At 37.6% G+C, this 17895-nt stretch overlaps 2 protein-coding genes across 9 annotated transcripts in view; one reads left to right on the top strand and one right to left on the bottom strand.

The window, feature by feature from the left end:
* The window catches only part of rapgef3 (Rap guanine nucleotide exchange factor (GEF) 3), a 28322-nt gene extending 14321 nt beyond the window's left edge, over positions 1-14001 (top strand). For 4 of the 8 annotated variants that reach the window (XM_079477414.1, XM_079477412.1, XM_079477411.1 and 1 more), the window contains 25 exons: positions 1696-1802; positions 2008-2129; positions 2450-2630; positions 3766-3850; positions 3927-3987; positions 4546-4622; positions 4754-4900; positions 5263-5375; positions 5730-5818; positions 6267-6345; positions 6468-6618; positions 7392-7474; positions 7584-7614; positions 8195-8273; positions 8565-8702; positions 9289-9386; positions 10200-10325; positions 10976-11157; positions 11257-11347; positions 11696-11746; positions 11836-11923; positions 12284-12348; positions 12500-12554; positions 12986-13057; positions 13210-14001. In XM_079477414.1, coding sequence (XP_079333540.1) covers positions 1696-1802; positions 2008-2129; positions 2450-2630; positions 3766-3850; positions 3927-3987; positions 4546-4622; positions 4754-4900; positions 5263-5375; positions 5730-5818; positions 6267-6345; positions 6468-6618; positions 7392-7474; positions 7584-7614; positions 8195-8273; positions 8565-8702; positions 9289-9386; positions 10200-10325; positions 10976-11157; positions 11257-11347; positions 11696-11746; positions 11836-11923; positions 12284-12348; positions 12500-12554; positions 12986-13057; positions 13210-13328 — 2490 coding nt within the window. In that variant the 3' untranslated portion in view covers positions 13329-14001. Of the gene's footprint in view, positions 1-1695; positions 1803-2007; positions 2130-2449; positions 2631-3765; positions 3851-3926; positions 3988-4545; positions 4623-4753; positions 4901-5262; positions 5376-5729; positions 5819-6266; positions 6346-6461; positions 6619-7391; positions 7475-7583; positions 7615-8194; positions 8274-8564; positions 8703-9288; positions 9387-10199; positions 10326-10975; positions 11158-11256; positions 11348-11695; positions 11747-11835; positions 11924-12283; positions 12349-12499; positions 12555-12985; positions 13058-13209 lie in introns of all 8 variants that reach the window. The other 4 variants (XM_079477413.1, XM_079477409.1, XM_079477410.1 and 1 more) reach the window with 1 other exon arrangement.
* A 158-nt stretch (positions 14002-14159) lies between these two features.
* itga5 (integrin, alpha 5 (fibronectin receptor, alpha polypeptide)) overlaps positions 14160-17895 on the bottom strand; it is a 37438-nt gene continuing 33702 nt past the window's right edge. The window contains exons 28-30 of the mRNA XM_079478651.1: positions 17305-17406; positions 17107-17229; positions 14160-16365 (exon numbers count right to left, since the gene is read on the bottom strand). Of these exons, the coding sequence (XP_079334777.1) occupies positions 16285-16365; positions 17107-17229; positions 17305-17406 (306 nt within the window). The 3' untranslated portion in view covers positions 14160-16284. The remainder of the gene's footprint in view (positions 16366-17106; positions 17230-17304; positions 17407-17895) is intronic.

The raw sequence follows: 17895 nt of genomic DNA, 5'->3' as shown, positions 1-17895 counted from the left end.
ATCAGAGGCCAAGAGAGAGGCTCACATCACCGCCCTCAGCAACAACCACAACAAACAGTGTGAGAAAGAAAGGGTGAGAAATGAACCTTGAGACTTCATCCCTGGACAAACATAACAAACAAATAAAAGTTTCACCCATCCATAAAAACACAAGACTACAGAATGAGAAAACTGGGACAAATGTGCAATTCCTGAGCTGCAACAGATGATAAGTGAAAGAAAACTCCCATAGAGAATACTGAAGGAGAGAAAAGAACCGTACCGAAGTGCCAAAGTCTTGGGGATGGGCTCTGTTGACTTTGAACAACAAGAAAACCACTTTAGCAACTCAATATCAATGCCATATTGATATTGACGTTATTATAGTTTACTAAAGATAGAACAATAAATATTTCTGTTAATTAAAAAAACTGAAAAAAAATATATATATATATATAAAATCAAACGTAAAAAGTTTAGTAATAAATGTCGCCTCAGCAATAAACTGAAATAACTTTAAGTTGAGGCACTAAAATTATTACCTGAAAACAAATTAAAACTGAAATATAAATAATTTAAACTTATATATAAAAATGAAAACAAATGAGTAATTTTAAAATGACCAACGCACATAACAAGATAATTTTAAAATATAATATATATAATTAAAACTAGCATGAAAACTAAAAATATAACATAAAAGCTAATTGAAAATACAAAAATGACAATAAAACTGAAAAAAGATCTGAAAGAACATAAAAACTGTACCAAGCAACATGTTAAAACACCCTAGCAACCTGATGACAACACCCCACCATTAGTTTAGCACAGCATCACAAAATTATTTCTAGCATATATTATTCAAACGCATTGCTTCAATTTCCCAGTAATTCCTTCACCCCCATGTTTATCTCCACTTGAACAGACGTTAGATTTACAGTGTGTCAATCCACGGAACCAGTTTCTATCACCATGTGATCGGTAAGTTTGCTTTGGCAGGCATCAAGGAAAAAATACGACTACGTTGCAACAGCGGGGGCCATGCTTTAGTAACCATAAACCATAGCCTCAATCAATGTGGTTGAGTTCTTACACGCCACTCCCAGTTTGTTTGGGAGCTGATGTGGGACGCACTATCTGCGGGGGTCTATCTGAACACAGTTTGGGAAAGAGTGATGGAATGACGGAGAAGAGAGAGGGAGGGATAGAGCGGAGAATGCAGGAGTGTATGAAAACAGAGATGCTAGAAGAAAAACAGAAGAGCAACAGCTTCCATATGTGGGTGGAGTGTGAACGGGAGCGATCTTCGTTTTTGTAAAATCATCTCAGTGGAGGAGGTGTTGGAGAATGTAGAGCTGGGTTGATGTGGCATGTTCTATACATACCTACGGCCGAGGCCAAAATCAGAGTGAAATCATGTGAAAATGTTGAATTGAATATACTTTTTCATTAGTTATTTTACAAATGTTTGTGTAACAATTTGAGAATTATCTTTCATTTGGATAAATTTCCTAATATCTTTGAATTCAGTTTATTTTCGATTTTTATATCAATATAAACTACTTTTTAAAACGATGAAAAGTTATATCAAATATAAATCCTAAACACATCTCCTATTGGTTGGCCAAACAAATAGTCCCGCCCCTAAATGGCACTTTTAAGGCCATGATTCTGAGTCTGCCTTCATCAGATCACAGAAACTTCTCTCTCTTTCAGTTTTTGTCAGACCGAATCCTGAAAGCCACACGGGTGGTGTACAGCACTCTAATGGAGCGTAACCCGGGTCTCATAAGGGACAGAAAACACCATCTCAAGACCTACAGGTGCCTCTTTCACTACATCACACATGTGCCCGCATGTTACATTCCTGGAAGCGACAGAAACACATCTGATCACTTCCAGGAATCTACTTTACATCCGTTGAAGAAATAAATGCATCTGCTTGATTCACAAATATGAGAAGATGAATATGTAACCCTTTAAATGAAGTGTTCTGCAAAATACGTGTTCCTCTGGTTTGCACCACAGACAGTGCAGCAGCGGGAGGGAGCTTGTTGATTGGCTTATGAAACTGAATGACTGTTTCCAGTCTCGGAGTCAGGCAGTCGGGATGTGGCAGGTTTTGGTGGATGAGGGCATTCTGGGTCACGGTAAATATCCACAGTAATCTTTTTGGATATGCATACAAGAATTCGCCAGTTGTTTTGCATGCTGATATTTGCATTTCCCTTCTAAAAAAATTACAGGGGCATTTTCATTATATTGCGATACTGAATTATTTACATATCCATGTTTCATGCAATTTACAGCTGGGGGTTCCCCAAGGCATTAGATATGTTTTGCTAGTGTTACACTACTGAATGCATTGACTGATGATCCAATTGGTTACATTATAAAAATATAATCATACTGTATTATGTAATATTTAATAAATACATATTGTGACCTGTGTATTTTTTGTAACATGCAGTAAAGCAGGAGTTAAACTTCCAGGACAAAGACACACAATTTTATCGCTTCATGGAGGCAAAATTTGACCTTAATAGCTCCAACAATGAGAAAGACTCCAAAGAAGATGAGCTCCAGGAGAGTCTATCACTGCTGGTCCAGATGGGTCCAGATGCTCTGCTGACTATGATACTGCGAAAATGGTATGACACAAGTATACCACAAATTTAAAAGAACATGCGTAGATACAGGGAACATGCATATTTCTACCCCACGGCCATTTCAGTTTTGAACACAGATTACAACACAGATTATAATCATACCCGTCAACACTCCTGGTTTGGCCAGGATTTTCCCATTTTTCCACACCCATCTCCTGTTGAAACCTTCAGGAACAAAATCGCGAACAGACCGTGCAGGGAAACGCCCGGACACCTGCGAACCGTAATGCGTTCGCAAATGGAATTTTGCTTTCACCTCTTTGCTGATAAGACGTTTTTACGTGGCAGTTTTTAAGATGGTTCCAGCTGTTTACCTGCCATTATTCTTCTGTGTCCGCGCAGCGTATGTGACCGCGCTGATGATGTTTGGTGTCTGCGTGAATAGGGTGTGCAGTGGGATGCAAATTACATTGACTAAAAAATCTACACTCTCATCGAGGGCAATGATTGGGCAAACGTTTTTAATCCTACGCCTTTCACAGACGATATACAGTATAATTATAAAAATAGTAATGTATCGCTTTACTTATTGATTGCTATCAGGATGTTAAGAGACTTCCAACCAGCATATTTCTGGACTGGATTGCCATACTCAACCTTTAAAGGCACAGTTCACCTAAAGTTGAAAATTCTGTCTTCATTTACTCACCCTCAAGTCGTTCCAAACCTGTATAGATGTCTTAGTTCTGATGAACACAGAGAAAGACATTTGAAAGAATGCTTGTAACCAAACAGTTCTTGGCCACCATTGGCTACCATTGTAATTTTTCCTACTATGGTAGTCAATAGTGGCCAAGAATAGTTTGGTTATGAGCATTCTTCCAAATGTACACTTATTTTTGTGTTCATCAGAATATAGACATTTATACAGAGTTGCAACAACTCGAGGGTGTGTAAATGATGACCGAATTTTTGGGTGAACTGTCATAATAAACTCATTCAAACAAGGTAAACAATTTCAGCTTATAGAAAAATAAGTTAACCAGTTATACATTTAAGTTGAGTCATTTAGCAGACACTTTTATCCAAAGCGACTTACAGAGAGTTCAGGGAGCAATAAAGCATCATACAGGAGCAATAATACAAACGCCTAAATATCTGTTTGCATGTTCCTCAGTCCAAGCCAAAGATCTCCAGAGGACCTTGAAGTTATTTACGAAGAGCTTCTTCACGTCAAAGCCGTAGCCCACTTGTCGACATCTGTGAGTCGAATGACAAGTTTCATGTTTGTTTGCGCCAAACAAAATCACTACCTCAATCTTTCGCTCTTTCCCGCAGGTACGGAAGGAGTTGGCAGCAGTGCTGGTTTTTGAAAGCCACGTCAAGGCGGGAACAGTCCGTGAGTGTGAAAAGCAATGATTACAGTTTCGTAAGCGGTGGGCGGAAAAAAATAACAGCACTGATATTGAATTAGAGCAAAAAGAGCAGCAAATGTCTTGTGCAGCAGACAGCACGGTTAACACTGAATGAGATGATTTAGTAATTTGATTTTATCATCCTCGGCCGCGTGCTGTATGTAATGAATGACAGTCTGGTGCATACTTGCATACTGAATAGCAAGAGTAGGCAGTACAGACATTGCGAATTATCTGATAGAGGTTAGTCACACTTCAAATTTTTGCAAGGGCTGATATTCACATTACATGAATAAAAATAAAGTATGAAATATTTGTTTTTACAAATGAACGGTTGTCCTGGTAGAGCTTCCATTAAAATACCATTATGACAAAATCATTACAAAAATTATTTTTGCAGTGTGTTTTGGGAATTATTCAGACAGGATTTAACATCCCACCAATAGAATCCATCACATACCTCATTATAGTTTCCATTAAAACCAATACAAGTCCGACATTCCCATAAAAATGCACTTTAACACTTTAAATGTCTGTTTCAGTGTTCAGTCAGGGGGACAAAGGAACTTCCTGGTACATCATCTGGAAGGGCTCTGTTAATGTCATCACCCACGGCAAGGTAGAGTCATCAGGCCTGAGTTATGTGACCTTTAGAAGACACTGGGTTTTAATATAGATAACATTCTATAATTCATATTCTATGCTTCCTGTAAGGGAATGATTATTTTCTGACCTTGTGTGTGTGCACAGGGCTTGGTGACCACGCTTCATGAAGGGGACGACTTTGGACAACTGGCTCTGGTGAACGACGCCCCCCGTGCCGCCACTATCATCCTAAGGGAGGACCACTGCCACTTCCTGCGGGTGGACAAGCAGGACTTCATACGAATCCTTAAGGCAGGTTCTGTGTTTGTTAAAATGTACACAGATGGGTTCACGTCTTGGATAATAATCTTCAGTAAAGATTGTATTTTTAGGATTTTGGGTTGACCTTAAATAGCCTTTTGAATCGCGTAGCACAGTTATTTTCTGCCAATATCATTTTAATCCTGAGTGCCTATTCAGTAATATTGCATACATCGTATCTTTGAAAATAGTATTTAGTTTGAGCAAATTTATAAAAGAGAGAAACATCCCTTCCTGTTTTGTACATTATGCTCGTTTTTAAACAAGTTGACCAACATTGTAAAGAAGTCAGAATGCATGACATAGCATGATACCCGATCTTTAAATGTCACATAACCTGAATTGATCTGCAGGACCTGGAAGCCAACACCGTCCGTCTGGAAGAACATGGTAAAGGGGTTCTAGTCCTGGAAAAGAGTTCAGCGCAGGACTCCTCCTATCAGGGGGGATCAGTAAATAGCAACAGGTGGGCGATTTTTTACTTTTTATTTAAATGCACATCTTAAAAAGACAAGTAGATAAGGCAATTGAACACCGTAAATGGAAACCGTAAATGTAACGCAACAAAATTCTGAAACGGTTAAGTGGCTGCTTTGCATATCTTACATCACTTTTATAATCATGCAGAGATAATGTCTACAATGCGACTGTAATGTTTGCAAATGGCTCATTTGAAACAAAGAATTGTGTTATTGTAAAATGAACAGCTAGCTAACGCATTAGTCATCACTATTGTTGGATTTCAAGTGCATTACACCCATTATGAATCCATGGGATGTTCAAATCGAATTATTAATATGTCTCTCACTCTCTCTCTCAGGTATACTGTAATGTCAGGAACGCCAGAGAAGATTTTAGAACACATGCTTGAAACAGTTAAATTGGAAACAAATGGAAGTGATTTTATAGGTATGACCGATTTACGATCTCTGCTGATGTTATTAGTTTGAGACCAATGCAATCATTTTGATATGGAATTCATTCTGATATCAAAACAATCTGTAGCCGATGTATGAAAAAAGTGATACAAAATAAATCATAGGTGTTGACCAATTAGCATCATGGAGGGAAATCGTATAATTGTTTATACAACCGTTTGTTATATAATGAAAGTCTATTCATAGTATATTACGTAAATACTTACATACATACTTGCATATTTTGGAACCACTGTTTTACATCACATCCGTATCTCTGTTTTATAACAGTTATAAATATTCTTTCAAGAAAAATTTGTACCACAGACCGAAGAACCAAAGCATTTCTACACATTTATTACAAACCACCAGTCTGGTGACTCAGACTGTTCTCATGTTCTCCATACTACCCAGTTTCTTTGTCTCTTGTGCTTCTACAGATCCTAGCGTGAGTGACTTCCTTTTAACTCATCCCGTCTTCATGCCCTGCAGTCAGCTCTGCGCCGCCCTCCAGCATCAATATCCTGCTAAAGCCTCATATCATCTGCTTGATAATACTACAGATTCTGTGTTTAGTTTTTCAGTCTGTTTGTGTACTGTAGCATTGTTTGGAGTCAGATTTCCTTAACCTGCACGTGCACTAACCAAGCAGAGCCGTCTGAAGGCACGGATTTGGAGAAGGCAGCGTATACTCTCAATACCAAGCAGAAGATAGTAAAGCTGGTGTGTCAATGGGTGGCTCTGTATGGTTTGCTGCTGAGGGACGACCCTGTGGCTTCTGAATTCCTGGAGGTTAGAAAAATAAATCTAAATATAGATCATTTATATATTACTAAATATAAAAAATATACTGTATATGTATTATGGATGCATAATATGTCAGTGACGATATCAGAATTAACCAGAATTTTATTAACAAATCATTCAAAGTACACAAAGTAATTCATAAAGGCTTTTATTTGTTTTTGAGGTTTTACATATACTTAACATTTTACTTAAAAAAACTTGCAATAGTAAAGATACAATCTCAACCATCGCATAAGATAGGTTTCCATTAAAGTAAACGATATATGTCGATTTCCGAATGACTGCATTTCCATTAAACGATGTAATGCGACTGTATTTTGTTTCTTCTTGCGAAAAGTCATTCTGGCCGTTACTTTGTATGTTTTATGGCAGGTTTAGTGCTAGGTGCCATCTACTGCCATCTACACGTGACTTGTGAATACGATAAAAAGTGTTTCTATTGCAATTTTGCAAAATATGCCTTCGTCGTTTTGCCTGAAAAAACATCATGCAAGCGTGAAGTTTTGCGGAAATTGGCGTGTTTCCATTGGACGTATTTTCAATGCGTTATTTCAATACGCAAATTTTGAAGGGTAATGGAAACGCAGCTATAGAAACAATTAATGGTTATCTGCAAAATAAATACATCTCTAATAGCTTCAGATGTTAAAGATTTAATGGTTTCAAGTGGAGTGGAAATGGTCCACTTCAAAGAGTAATTTTTAGTGCTACTACTAAGTGAACTAAACCAAAAGTGAGTTTAAATATCTTTGTGATAGAAATTCAGAGAGGGGGTGTTGGCTGATTCCAGACTCTCCACTATGCTTAAAGAACAACTGAGAGACCGGAGAAAAAACAAAATGTAAGATTTTACACACACAACATATAGTCATAATAATGAAATAAATGGCGTGAAATGTGGCATGCTTGTACGTCACTGCACTAATATCTCCTTATATCACTCTCTTTAGAACCGAGAATGGATGCCAAACTTTAACAAAGGTAAGAAGCTTCTGTCGGTTTTCTTTCTCCATGGGAAAACTTTTAGCGATAAGAGGCCAATAAATCTTAAGCACGAACATTATGACACGGCATGATAAACAGACTCGCCGGTGGAAAAGTCAACAGTTCAGTACCCACAGTTCCTTAGGCTAACTCACAAAACAAACGTAACGACCGCTCTGATAGAGTGGCACAGACTATGAGCGGTGACGGCAGTGCCCGCTAAAGTAGGTCAGCATTATTCACCATCATATAAAATCCAGCCAACCATTTATTGTTTGCGGTGTGTTTGAGAACAGGCATCTAAATGACAATTATAAATTACTGGCATGTAATTACAGGGACCTTTTTATAACCCATTCCCAAGCATGGGATTTTTTATGGCTGTGTAGAATAGCACGAATAAAGTCTGGGGTTTTGTAGGGTACTTGATGACATTTTCCTCATTTTGTCTACATGAATTTTCTTCTTAAGAGTAAAACCATCACACCGTCTGTCTACAGCTCTGGTAGTTTTCTGTTGAAAGCGCCTTATCTTCTTCAGAAACGCTGATAACCAGTGTTGTCTTTATTTGTTTCAGCTCAACCAAAAGTTTGACTGGTTTTCTGCATATGAGGAACCTCCAGGGAAATTGCGATCGATTAGAGCTCAAGACAAAGGTTTGTATTTTTACTTTAATAAGATGAGCAAAACCCATCACATTTAGAAATATAGCAGACAGAATTTAAATAACCTAAATTAACTTAAGTGGGCCAAGTGAACCATGTTTCGGAAAATGAACCAAATTTCCCTGGCTGAATTTGAAAATTGGTGTGCAAAAAGTGGATCTTCATTATTTGAAGCACTTTCTTCTCCAGAAAAAATACTAACACTTTTTAAAGCCGGGGATGTCTGGTTGATTTAGAATGACCCAATATTTATTTTTATTCAGTTCTTTTTGTCTGTTACAGTCTTGTACGAGATCTTTAAACCGGACCATAAAGTCGTAACGCTGATGTTGCCAGTTGATGCCTCAGTGAAGAACATCTTGTCTACATTAGTGGATCCTGACAGCAACTATGTCCTGGTGAAAATGAATTCTTCAGGAGGTAAACTATATTGTTAAATCATCTATGCATTTGTTAGTTTTGATACAATTCTGCATCTTCCATAGATGTGTATGGTGATGACCCCTAGAAGTTAGAACTTTATGGTTAAATGTTATTACATTTGTATCCATCTTCGCAACAATGTCCTGAATGCAACACCTTATTCTGGGGACAAGATAATAAACTACATTTAAAGGTCCGGTTTGTGAAATTTAGCAGCATCTAGTGGTAAGGTTGCGAATTGCCACCCATCTCTTTAGACACACTATGGTGGCTGACACAGAACTAAGATATCCTCACGTTTTCGCTTCTTTGCCAAAGGAGGTAACGTGTATACGAAATGTGACCAGTAGAGCAGTTTGTCCATTTAGGGCTACTAAAGTAACAACATGTAGATCGAAATAGCTAATTCTAAGGTAATAAAAGCATAACGCTTCATGAGTGAAAGGTACTCGCATCCTTTTACATTTTCTAAAAACTTTTCTAAAAATGTCCAAACAAGTCTTCTCAACCATTGGTGTACTTGGCTCCATACTTAACTAAACCTTTTCTCATGTACTGTAATGTTTGTTTGTATGCGTTACAGACAGAGTCCAGCTCAAGTTGGAAGCCACAGCGGTCTCTGCCTCTCTTGGAGTGAACGAGAGGCTTTTTCTCTGCACTACAGACCAAGTAGAGCAACTGGTGAGAGATAACAAATATCACTTGGACAATCATTTCACAAGCTGTTCTGCAATTCTGATGCAACAAACTGTAAAAGCCGTCATTGAAGGTCCTGAATGAGAAAATTTGCATCACAATTAATTTGCAGGACACAAATGGAAGGAACCTGTTAAAATATAACATCATTAATATATGAATGCACATTGCATTAAGCACAGTTTGTTTTTAAATAAGCACATGGTTACAGAGACAGAGGCTATGCATGCGCTGTGTGACAGAATATAGCCAAAATATCCGCTCTTTAAGGTGTGTGGTGACTTTATAAGACAACGTGTCTTGGTTATAAAACGGAACTGACAACAGAAACAGAAAATATGTAAATGACAACAGCTTTATTGGGCTAAAAATCGCTATGTAATGTTCGGAGAGCGGAATCGAAACGGGTCTGAAGTTGTAAACTTTTGCTGCCTTTATGTGCTCTCTGAAAATTGTATAATTCAACCCGGAAATAATTTATGGAACGGTGCTCTTCTAATGTTAAAAGATACTTGTAATGTTTTAATGCTACTAAATCATTTGTAACGTTGAAGTTAATAAATACTTTTAATGTTAGTAAATCCAGACGATACTTCCGTGTTTGAGGTGGGAAATATCCCACTTCCGAGGTGCATTGAACACAGTATTAAAGCTATGTGATGATGTCACGAATATGTTAATTAGTGTGTGTTTTTTACTTAGACTGTAGAAAGTAAGTACAGTGGCCTATCCAGAACACATTTATGTCCATGCATTTTATTTAATATTTACTGAGAATCTTTCTCTAAAATGCAACAGACCCCTGAAAAGGAGCAGCTCGGCCCTGAGAAAAACACCATAGATACACTGGAGCAGATGGGATCCAAGGACATCGCAGGCCAGCTCACCAGCTACGACTGGGAGATTTTCAATGCCATGCATGAGGTGACTGACATACCACAACATTCAAACGTATTGCACAGACTTGAGGTTGTTTCTTTAGACAATTCGTGATGTCAGTCATGCACGGTCAGTGTCGAAAGTGTCACAGGATGTGTGATGGGTCATGCGTGCAGATTATCTGTCATTGAATCAAGCATGGGGTGTCAGATAAGAGTGAACCATGCTGACATCTGCATTTACCGCCGCTCTGGTAAACACTTCAACAAAGTGTACGACGCTGCATTGTCCTCAGCTCACAAATACCTAAATGAGTATGAATCAGATGAAAGAGAAGTGGAAGTATTTCAATGGCATTTCAATGACTTCTCCTTGTTCTGACAATCTGATCATTCCAAAGTTCACCTCAAATGGGCACGGAGGTGCCAAACACAGATTGTATCTTGTGAAACAGCAATGTAGTAACAAGAACAAATAGCTGTCATGAATGATCGTTGTAAAATGTCACTTCTAAACCTGTTTGCCTTTTTGGGTGATCACAGATAATAGTCACAGAACTTGTCTCTATAAAAAAGGTTATGTCATTTTTTCTTGCTTACCTTGCTTAATATTATAGTGGTCTAAATACTTTATATAAATGCTTTATGGATTACAAAAAACATGGGTGATGCTAAAGTTAGTTTGCTATACTACAGGTGGAGCTCATCTACTACGTTTTCGGACGGGACAAGTTCCCAGGTGCCACCACGGCTAACCTTGAACGTTTCGTCCGTCGTTTCAATGAGGTTCAGTATTGGGTAGTTACTGAATTGTGTCTCTGTGAAGATCTGGTCAAGAGAGCACTGCTACTGAAGAAGTTGATCAAGATAGCCGTTGTGTGAGTAGTCTCGATTCTAATTCATAGTGAAAGAAACACATGTTGACACTGGTTTGCATTGCTTTTTGTCTGCCTTACATCCGATTTGATCTATTTCAGTTTAAAAGAACAGAAAAACCTGAACTTATTCTTTGCCGTGATGTTCGGGCTCAGTAACAGCGCTGTTCAGCGACTAAATAAGACATGGGAGGTAAGGAGCAGTATTTGTACTTAATAGCTCAAACTGACAGAAGACTTTGCCATGACTGAAACTAAAACCAGGGTTTAAATAGGCGAGAGACACTTAACCTAGACACGGGTGAGAGTGATAAACTATAATTAATAAGTCCGGCAATGGATTATGGGAAGTGTAGTCTGTATGTCAAATGGCAGTCCGGGTGGAGCATGAGGGCACTGCAGCTAACAGACATTACACTTAACACCTGTTTTCAAATAAATGCACTTTTGTTGGTTTTAGTTCTGTAACTAATATAAAATACAAATTTGTTTTTAAAGAACGTCTCAAAGCCTGTACTGTTTGTGTCATCTTAATTAACAGAGACTTCCAAACAAAACCAAAAGGATCTACTGTGCGTATGAAAGACTGCTGGTGAGATTTGCGTTAAAATATTCATCTTATTTAACTTTACACGTTGTCTATGTACTTTGTCATTTCTAAGTCACATCCATGCGTTGTAGGATCCATCCCGTAACCACCGAGCCTACAGACTGGCTGTTTCTAAACTCAGCCCTCCATACATTCCCTTCATGCCACTGCTACTTAAAGGTACAGCTGTCTACCAGAAATCCAGTTTACTATTGCCTTCACAACAATACATCGCTGACATCATGAGCTATTTGACGATAAGGAGATCAGAGTTGTTGTGTTTGTGTCTGGCCAAATGTATGCCCTGCTGAAAAAAGCAATACAGATTCAGACCCACAGAGGCCTTATAGTTTCCATTAAAACCAATACAATTCCTATGAGGAGCATTAAATATTAATAAAATACATAATCATATAGCACAACTTACTTGTCAACATCAATTACACATGTCTACATTCACATTTGTTACGGTAGCGCTAAACATTGGTGAAAAGATCAAAAGGAAAGCGTTCGCCTAATCTGTGTCATTTCGCACTGTAGATATGACATTTATCCATGAAGGAAACAAGAACTTCACTGATAAACTAGTCAACTTTGAGAAAATGGTGAGTTTGATGGCTTACATGTTGACCTGCTCCTTGTGAATGTGTTTTGCAGGAGATTGCGTTAGAGTAAATTATCTCTATGTTATCGTCATTTAAATAGACATTTTATATTTAGAAACGATTCGATTTAATGTTTGTGTTTTACCTGCAGCGTCTGATCGCGAGGACAGTGAAAACAGTGAGGGAATGCAGAAGTCAACCTTACGGTAATATACTCCCTCTAGTGGTGGGGAGTACACATTGCACCATACACTTCACCTTTAATTTTTTATGTAATTTATTTAAATATGTAAATATATTTATTCATATTTTGTTATTTTTGTATTCTTCTTTATTAACGTCAGACAAGTTTACCAATAATAAGGCACCAGAGAAAAGAATAGTATCAAAAGGCAGACCTTGAATTTAACCATATCTGTGGAAATGTGTGAAATGTGTCATTTTAGGTAAAAAAGTGATATCACTTAACTGGATGAAAATGAAGAGGATAGAGATACTTAGTACTCAATGTATTTGCTAGTTTTAGCATTTCATTTCATAAAATGCAGAGGGACTCAAATTCAGCACATTCATTTGTTCCTCATCTTTGTTGGCATTCTGCAGTTTTTTTAACAACTTACTTTGTTTCTTTTTGCAGTGCCTTCATCTCCACAAAAGGGTCTGACGGAGAGAATGTTCTTGGATGCACAAGCAATACGAATATCAACATGTATGTTTTGTAAAGCCAAGATATACATATATAAAAACTGAGCATATATGAATACAAATTAGAACAGGCATGCAAAACTTCATTTTTTATTGTCTTTTAAAGATGTATATATAATACACAGCTGCAGTGACCTCTCTTCTCATCTATCCTAGACTCAGATCAATCTCTGAACCTGCGCAGTGCAACAAATGTAAGACAGTACATTCAAAACCTTAAAGTGATTGACAATCAGAAGAAACTAACTCAGCTATCCAGAACCATCGAACGCTGAGAATCCACGAGACGGCCTTTCTTCACCCCTGCTCTGCTCCATATTGGAGAAAAAAATGACTTTTAGAAATCGTATGCGACTAATGGAATCCATGATCACCCTATGTGTGGTTATGTGGTGTTACAGTCAGTGCTTCATGGACTGAGCTAAGCCAAGCACTTCTCCAAAAATGTTGTGGTGCTGACACACTAAACCACAAGTAATTCATTTCACTTGAGTGCTGCTGGCAATAACTGTTATTTATACATTTGTATACTATACCATTGTTGCGTTTCTGATTCTTGGATGATAAACTCGAGATAAACATATGTTGACATGAACATGTGGTCATTGTAGTTTTAAAGAAAAAAATAACATCTGGTTGAATTCTTAGAAATGAATTCACAGCTTTACATTATTGAGTAACGTTTGATGTGAATTTTAATAATTCAACCTGTCACGACTCATGAATTATTCTTAACATCACAGTATTCTGGATTATTTAAATGTTAACCATTGAAGTTCATTAAGAAGTAACCTGTAAATACTATTCTAATACCTTTGTCTAAACCAATTAGTGCTGTAAGATAGTACCACCAGTTTTGTAGACAGTATAAATATATATATGAAAGTATATCTTATGCATTTTTATTATGAAGTGTTTATTTTTTATAAATAAATAATTGAAAATTGAGGTACTCTGTTTTTATTACAAAATAATATTGCTTAAATTATTTATTTAAAACACTTTTAAAACATTTGTTTATACCTTATATACACTTTGAAAGCCACACCCACCCCATCATTGCTAAATATTTACAAAAACCTCATGTCATGGAAACAACAACAAAGAATTTGTACAAAAAGATTTATTTGAAAATGCAAACTGTAAATACAAATAATTCCTTGAACATCCCTCTGATTCTCCCCAATATGGGGCGATGAAATACCATTTGAAATCAGCTGAAAATAACAATAATCTCCTCACCAGACATATTTACAACTAAAAAAAAAGAATTTGGGGTAGTTTTTATGGGATAGAAATAAGAGGACACACCCAGTGTTAAAAAGCAAAAATCTCAGGTTTACAATTTAACTTTTGGAGGAATAAATAATGTTTTTGAAAATGTACAAGAGATTCAAAACAAAAAAAACATCACCAAGGTTTCAAGTGGTCTCTGCGGTTGTTGGTTTTGTGCTATTTCTAATAACTTCTTATCTAGGAGTGTCGCGGTGAAATCTGCAGCATCTGCTCATAAAGCAAAAAACAATAAACCGTCTTAATTCAGTGACAAGAGATTTTTGTTGGTTACCATTTACTATATGTATTTACAGCACAATCACTTTGCGAATGAAAATAGCATTTGTTTTACAAATAAATCAGATTTTAATATTTTTGGCAAAAACAATTGACTTCAGTATAAACAGTGTACTGTTTTCATAACTACTCTAACTTCTGGGCTAATTTCAACCCTCAAACCGGGTGTTGTCTTCAAACAATTGGGATTCCAGAGAACTTTGCTGAAATAAAGTATTAATATACACATGACAAAAAGGTTGAAATGAATAGATTAAAATATATTGCACTTCCATACATGTCCTACACATTCCACAGTGGGATGCTTTCCCATTCTAACTGGCTCGCCGAGACAAGAATTCCATGATAGGTGATTGCAAGATCTTCTCGTTTGGCCACTTTAGCACCATGAAGTACAAAGGCATTCTTTACTCTCTGAATGTACTGTGAAGCCCCACAGGCTGAGCATTTGGACAATCTTCTGCTCACACACAAACACATTCAACAGAAAAAACTTTACAGGTGTATTTCAACATTCAGTCCCTGGATGATTCACTGCTACCTTGGAACGGGCACGCTTTCAGTCCGTGAGTCAGTTGTCTATGTATGTTATACTTATGTGTGACCTGCATGTGCACCGACAAACAGACTTCTCAGACTTCCACAGCGGTCCAAAGAGTCTCTTAGTTTAATGGCAAAGCACAGCTCTGCTTCAAGGCATTTGCAAGGTTTCACAGGCTTGATGCGGATCCAGTTGTGTCCCAGATGACTACGAAGGCAACGCTACTGCTTGTTACTAATAACTTAGTAAGAAAACAGAACAGTTGACAGTCAGCAGGGATCTCCGCCCCATCGTCCCAGAGCTCGGGACAACGTTTGTTGTTGCCCCCCCCCCCTTCCGTAAAGGATCCTGAAATTGTTTTCATTGAAACGCACGGCACCGGACCTGTGTGCCGCCTTTCCGTGGTATCACCTGAGAACGAAACCAACTTTTCTTTGGAGGAGGTGACTGAGCTGAAAACATCTCATTCAAACCGAAAACGCTCACACGACAAAACATAAAACATTTACAATGTCTTTGTAAAAAAAAACAGCAGGAACATGGAGACAAGGGTCCATGTTGAGGTATCCTACCTCATTCTCACGTTCAAATCAAAACAAACAAAATAAAACCCACCTGTATCAAAGTCTTTGGTTTTTGGTGCTACACTGTGGATTGCTTAAGCATCTTAAATGTTTAAAACATATGAGGAGGTGCGGACTAGACCAACGACTAAGTGAAATTGTAAAGGTTAAAAACATATTAGTGCAGTTGAGTGTCAGTCATGGGCAGAATCTGTAAGAGAGATTCTCATTGGTTGCTGCGCTTTCCTGTTAGCACGCTGCCAAGCTACTGATCCTGAGCTTTGGTTCAGATAAACCCAAACTGTTTGCGAGTGGTAGGCTATAAGTGGTGGTTTAAAATCGAAACCCACAGCAAGAAAAAATTTAATCAACACAACATTCATTTGGCTTGAAGTCCTCAGGGTCTCGTTTTCTAGTGCAGTACAGTGAAGGTCCAGTGATCTTTCCTCCACATTCCTCTACTGCAATCTGGTCTTTGTTTTTTAAACAGCAATGAACCTTGTCTTTGGTGGCTTCTGGTTAAGAACATTCTTTGGCCTGTGTTCTCCGTGTAGTTTAGGCCTCAGAGGTGGCCTGAGGTTTGAGCTGGGCTTTTTCCATAGCTGTGCCGTACTGAGTTCTCTTGAAGAAGCCGAGCTACGGGATTGCAAGAGAAGGATATGTTTAGGATTAGTTACACAATAACCTATCCAAAAAAATAATCCAAGCCAATTACAATGAGCCAATGCAAAATCCAAAGGAGAAAGATGAGTTTGATCTATCTATTAATGGCAAAAAAACTGAAATAGTTGTTGAAGTCCCAGTGAAATTAAAAATGACAATTCATATTTCTCATTTAATATTGCAGCATTTATTATAGATGGCTTATCAATGTGGGTCATTTTCCATTTAAAATGTCTGCAACCTCATAATCTTCAGTTAAAATCTGAAAATGCACTTCCGCCCTGAAATTAGACGGCTTGTACAGGCATCCGTTAACTCCTCCCCTTCAGCTGTTTTTTTCACACATCCAATCAATTCAGCAAGCCACGCCCACTCATTTTCTCCTTTGAAATTCCTTTTCACTCGGAAATGTTTCAGAATTCAGAAGTAAAAACGATCGCAACTTCTGGTTCACGTCGACTTTTTATAAAGTTAAACTATCTTTTAAACTTGGCTAGCTTTAGATTATACATTTTCTATCCTTTACTCATTGTCATGTGCACGAGAAAGAAAGTCATATAGGTTTTAAATGACAACACAAATGAATATATTTTCATGGACGTTGGTAACACCCATTGACTTCCATTGTATGGACACAAAACCACTGAGATATTTCTCATTAAACTCATCATAACAAACCATCAAAGAATGTTAATAAAAATGGTCACCACCCACCTTGTAGAGGACATAAATGAGCAGGGCGAGCAGTAAAAGGCCTGCAAGAATAGCCAGAATGATGATCCACAGAGGTACAGCATACGTACTGCCTATTTTGTTCCAGACCACAGGAGTGACCATCTACAAAAAAAAAATATTAATCTGAGGTCACGTCAAATGATTTCTAATAAACAAAGACTGTAAAAAAAGGTTTACCTTTTTGGCACCACTAGGAGTCACCTTAGGCAAAATAGCATAGGGCATATTTTCTACTTTGTAACTTGCAAGACACTCTAAAACAAAGTTCTTGTATGGATTCTGCGGGGGAAAAAACATAAATGTACACATTTAGTATTTAAGTGACAAATTACTATTTTAACCTTGCACAATAAATTTGATCTTAAGTGGTGGTTGTCAGGTATTTTTAATTGAACAATTCCTTCCAAATTTCATTAGGGGGCAGCATTGCTTCACTAAAACACAATATTTCAGCTGGTTTTGGCTCACACAAAACCCCTGTGACATTCCAATCCGCTGAGCTCTCAGAATCGCCTGCTAATGTATTTTCAATACACTCGTTTATAATCTTTGTATGGGCTAGATCAAGACAGCATGTAAGGCATGTCTCAAAGACTCCCGTTTGGAGACATCATCTGACTCGATTTAACGTATGCTTACACACAGAACACACGAATACCTATAGGTGGCCTTGCCAGGACATGGCCATACTTGTGTAATCATAAAACAGACTTTGAGAAGTTAGCTGTATATATATGGGTTGGGAATCTGAAATTTGACTGTATTCAT

This window comes from Barbatula barbatula (genome assembly GCF_947034865.1).
Source record: "Barbatula barbatula genome assembly, chromosome: 17".
NCBI classification, from domain to species: domain Eukaryota; kingdom Metazoa; phylum Chordata; class Actinopteri; order Cypriniformes; family Nemacheilidae; genus Barbatula; species Barbatula barbatula.
This window is presented reverse-complemented; position numbering and strand designations above follow the sequence as displayed.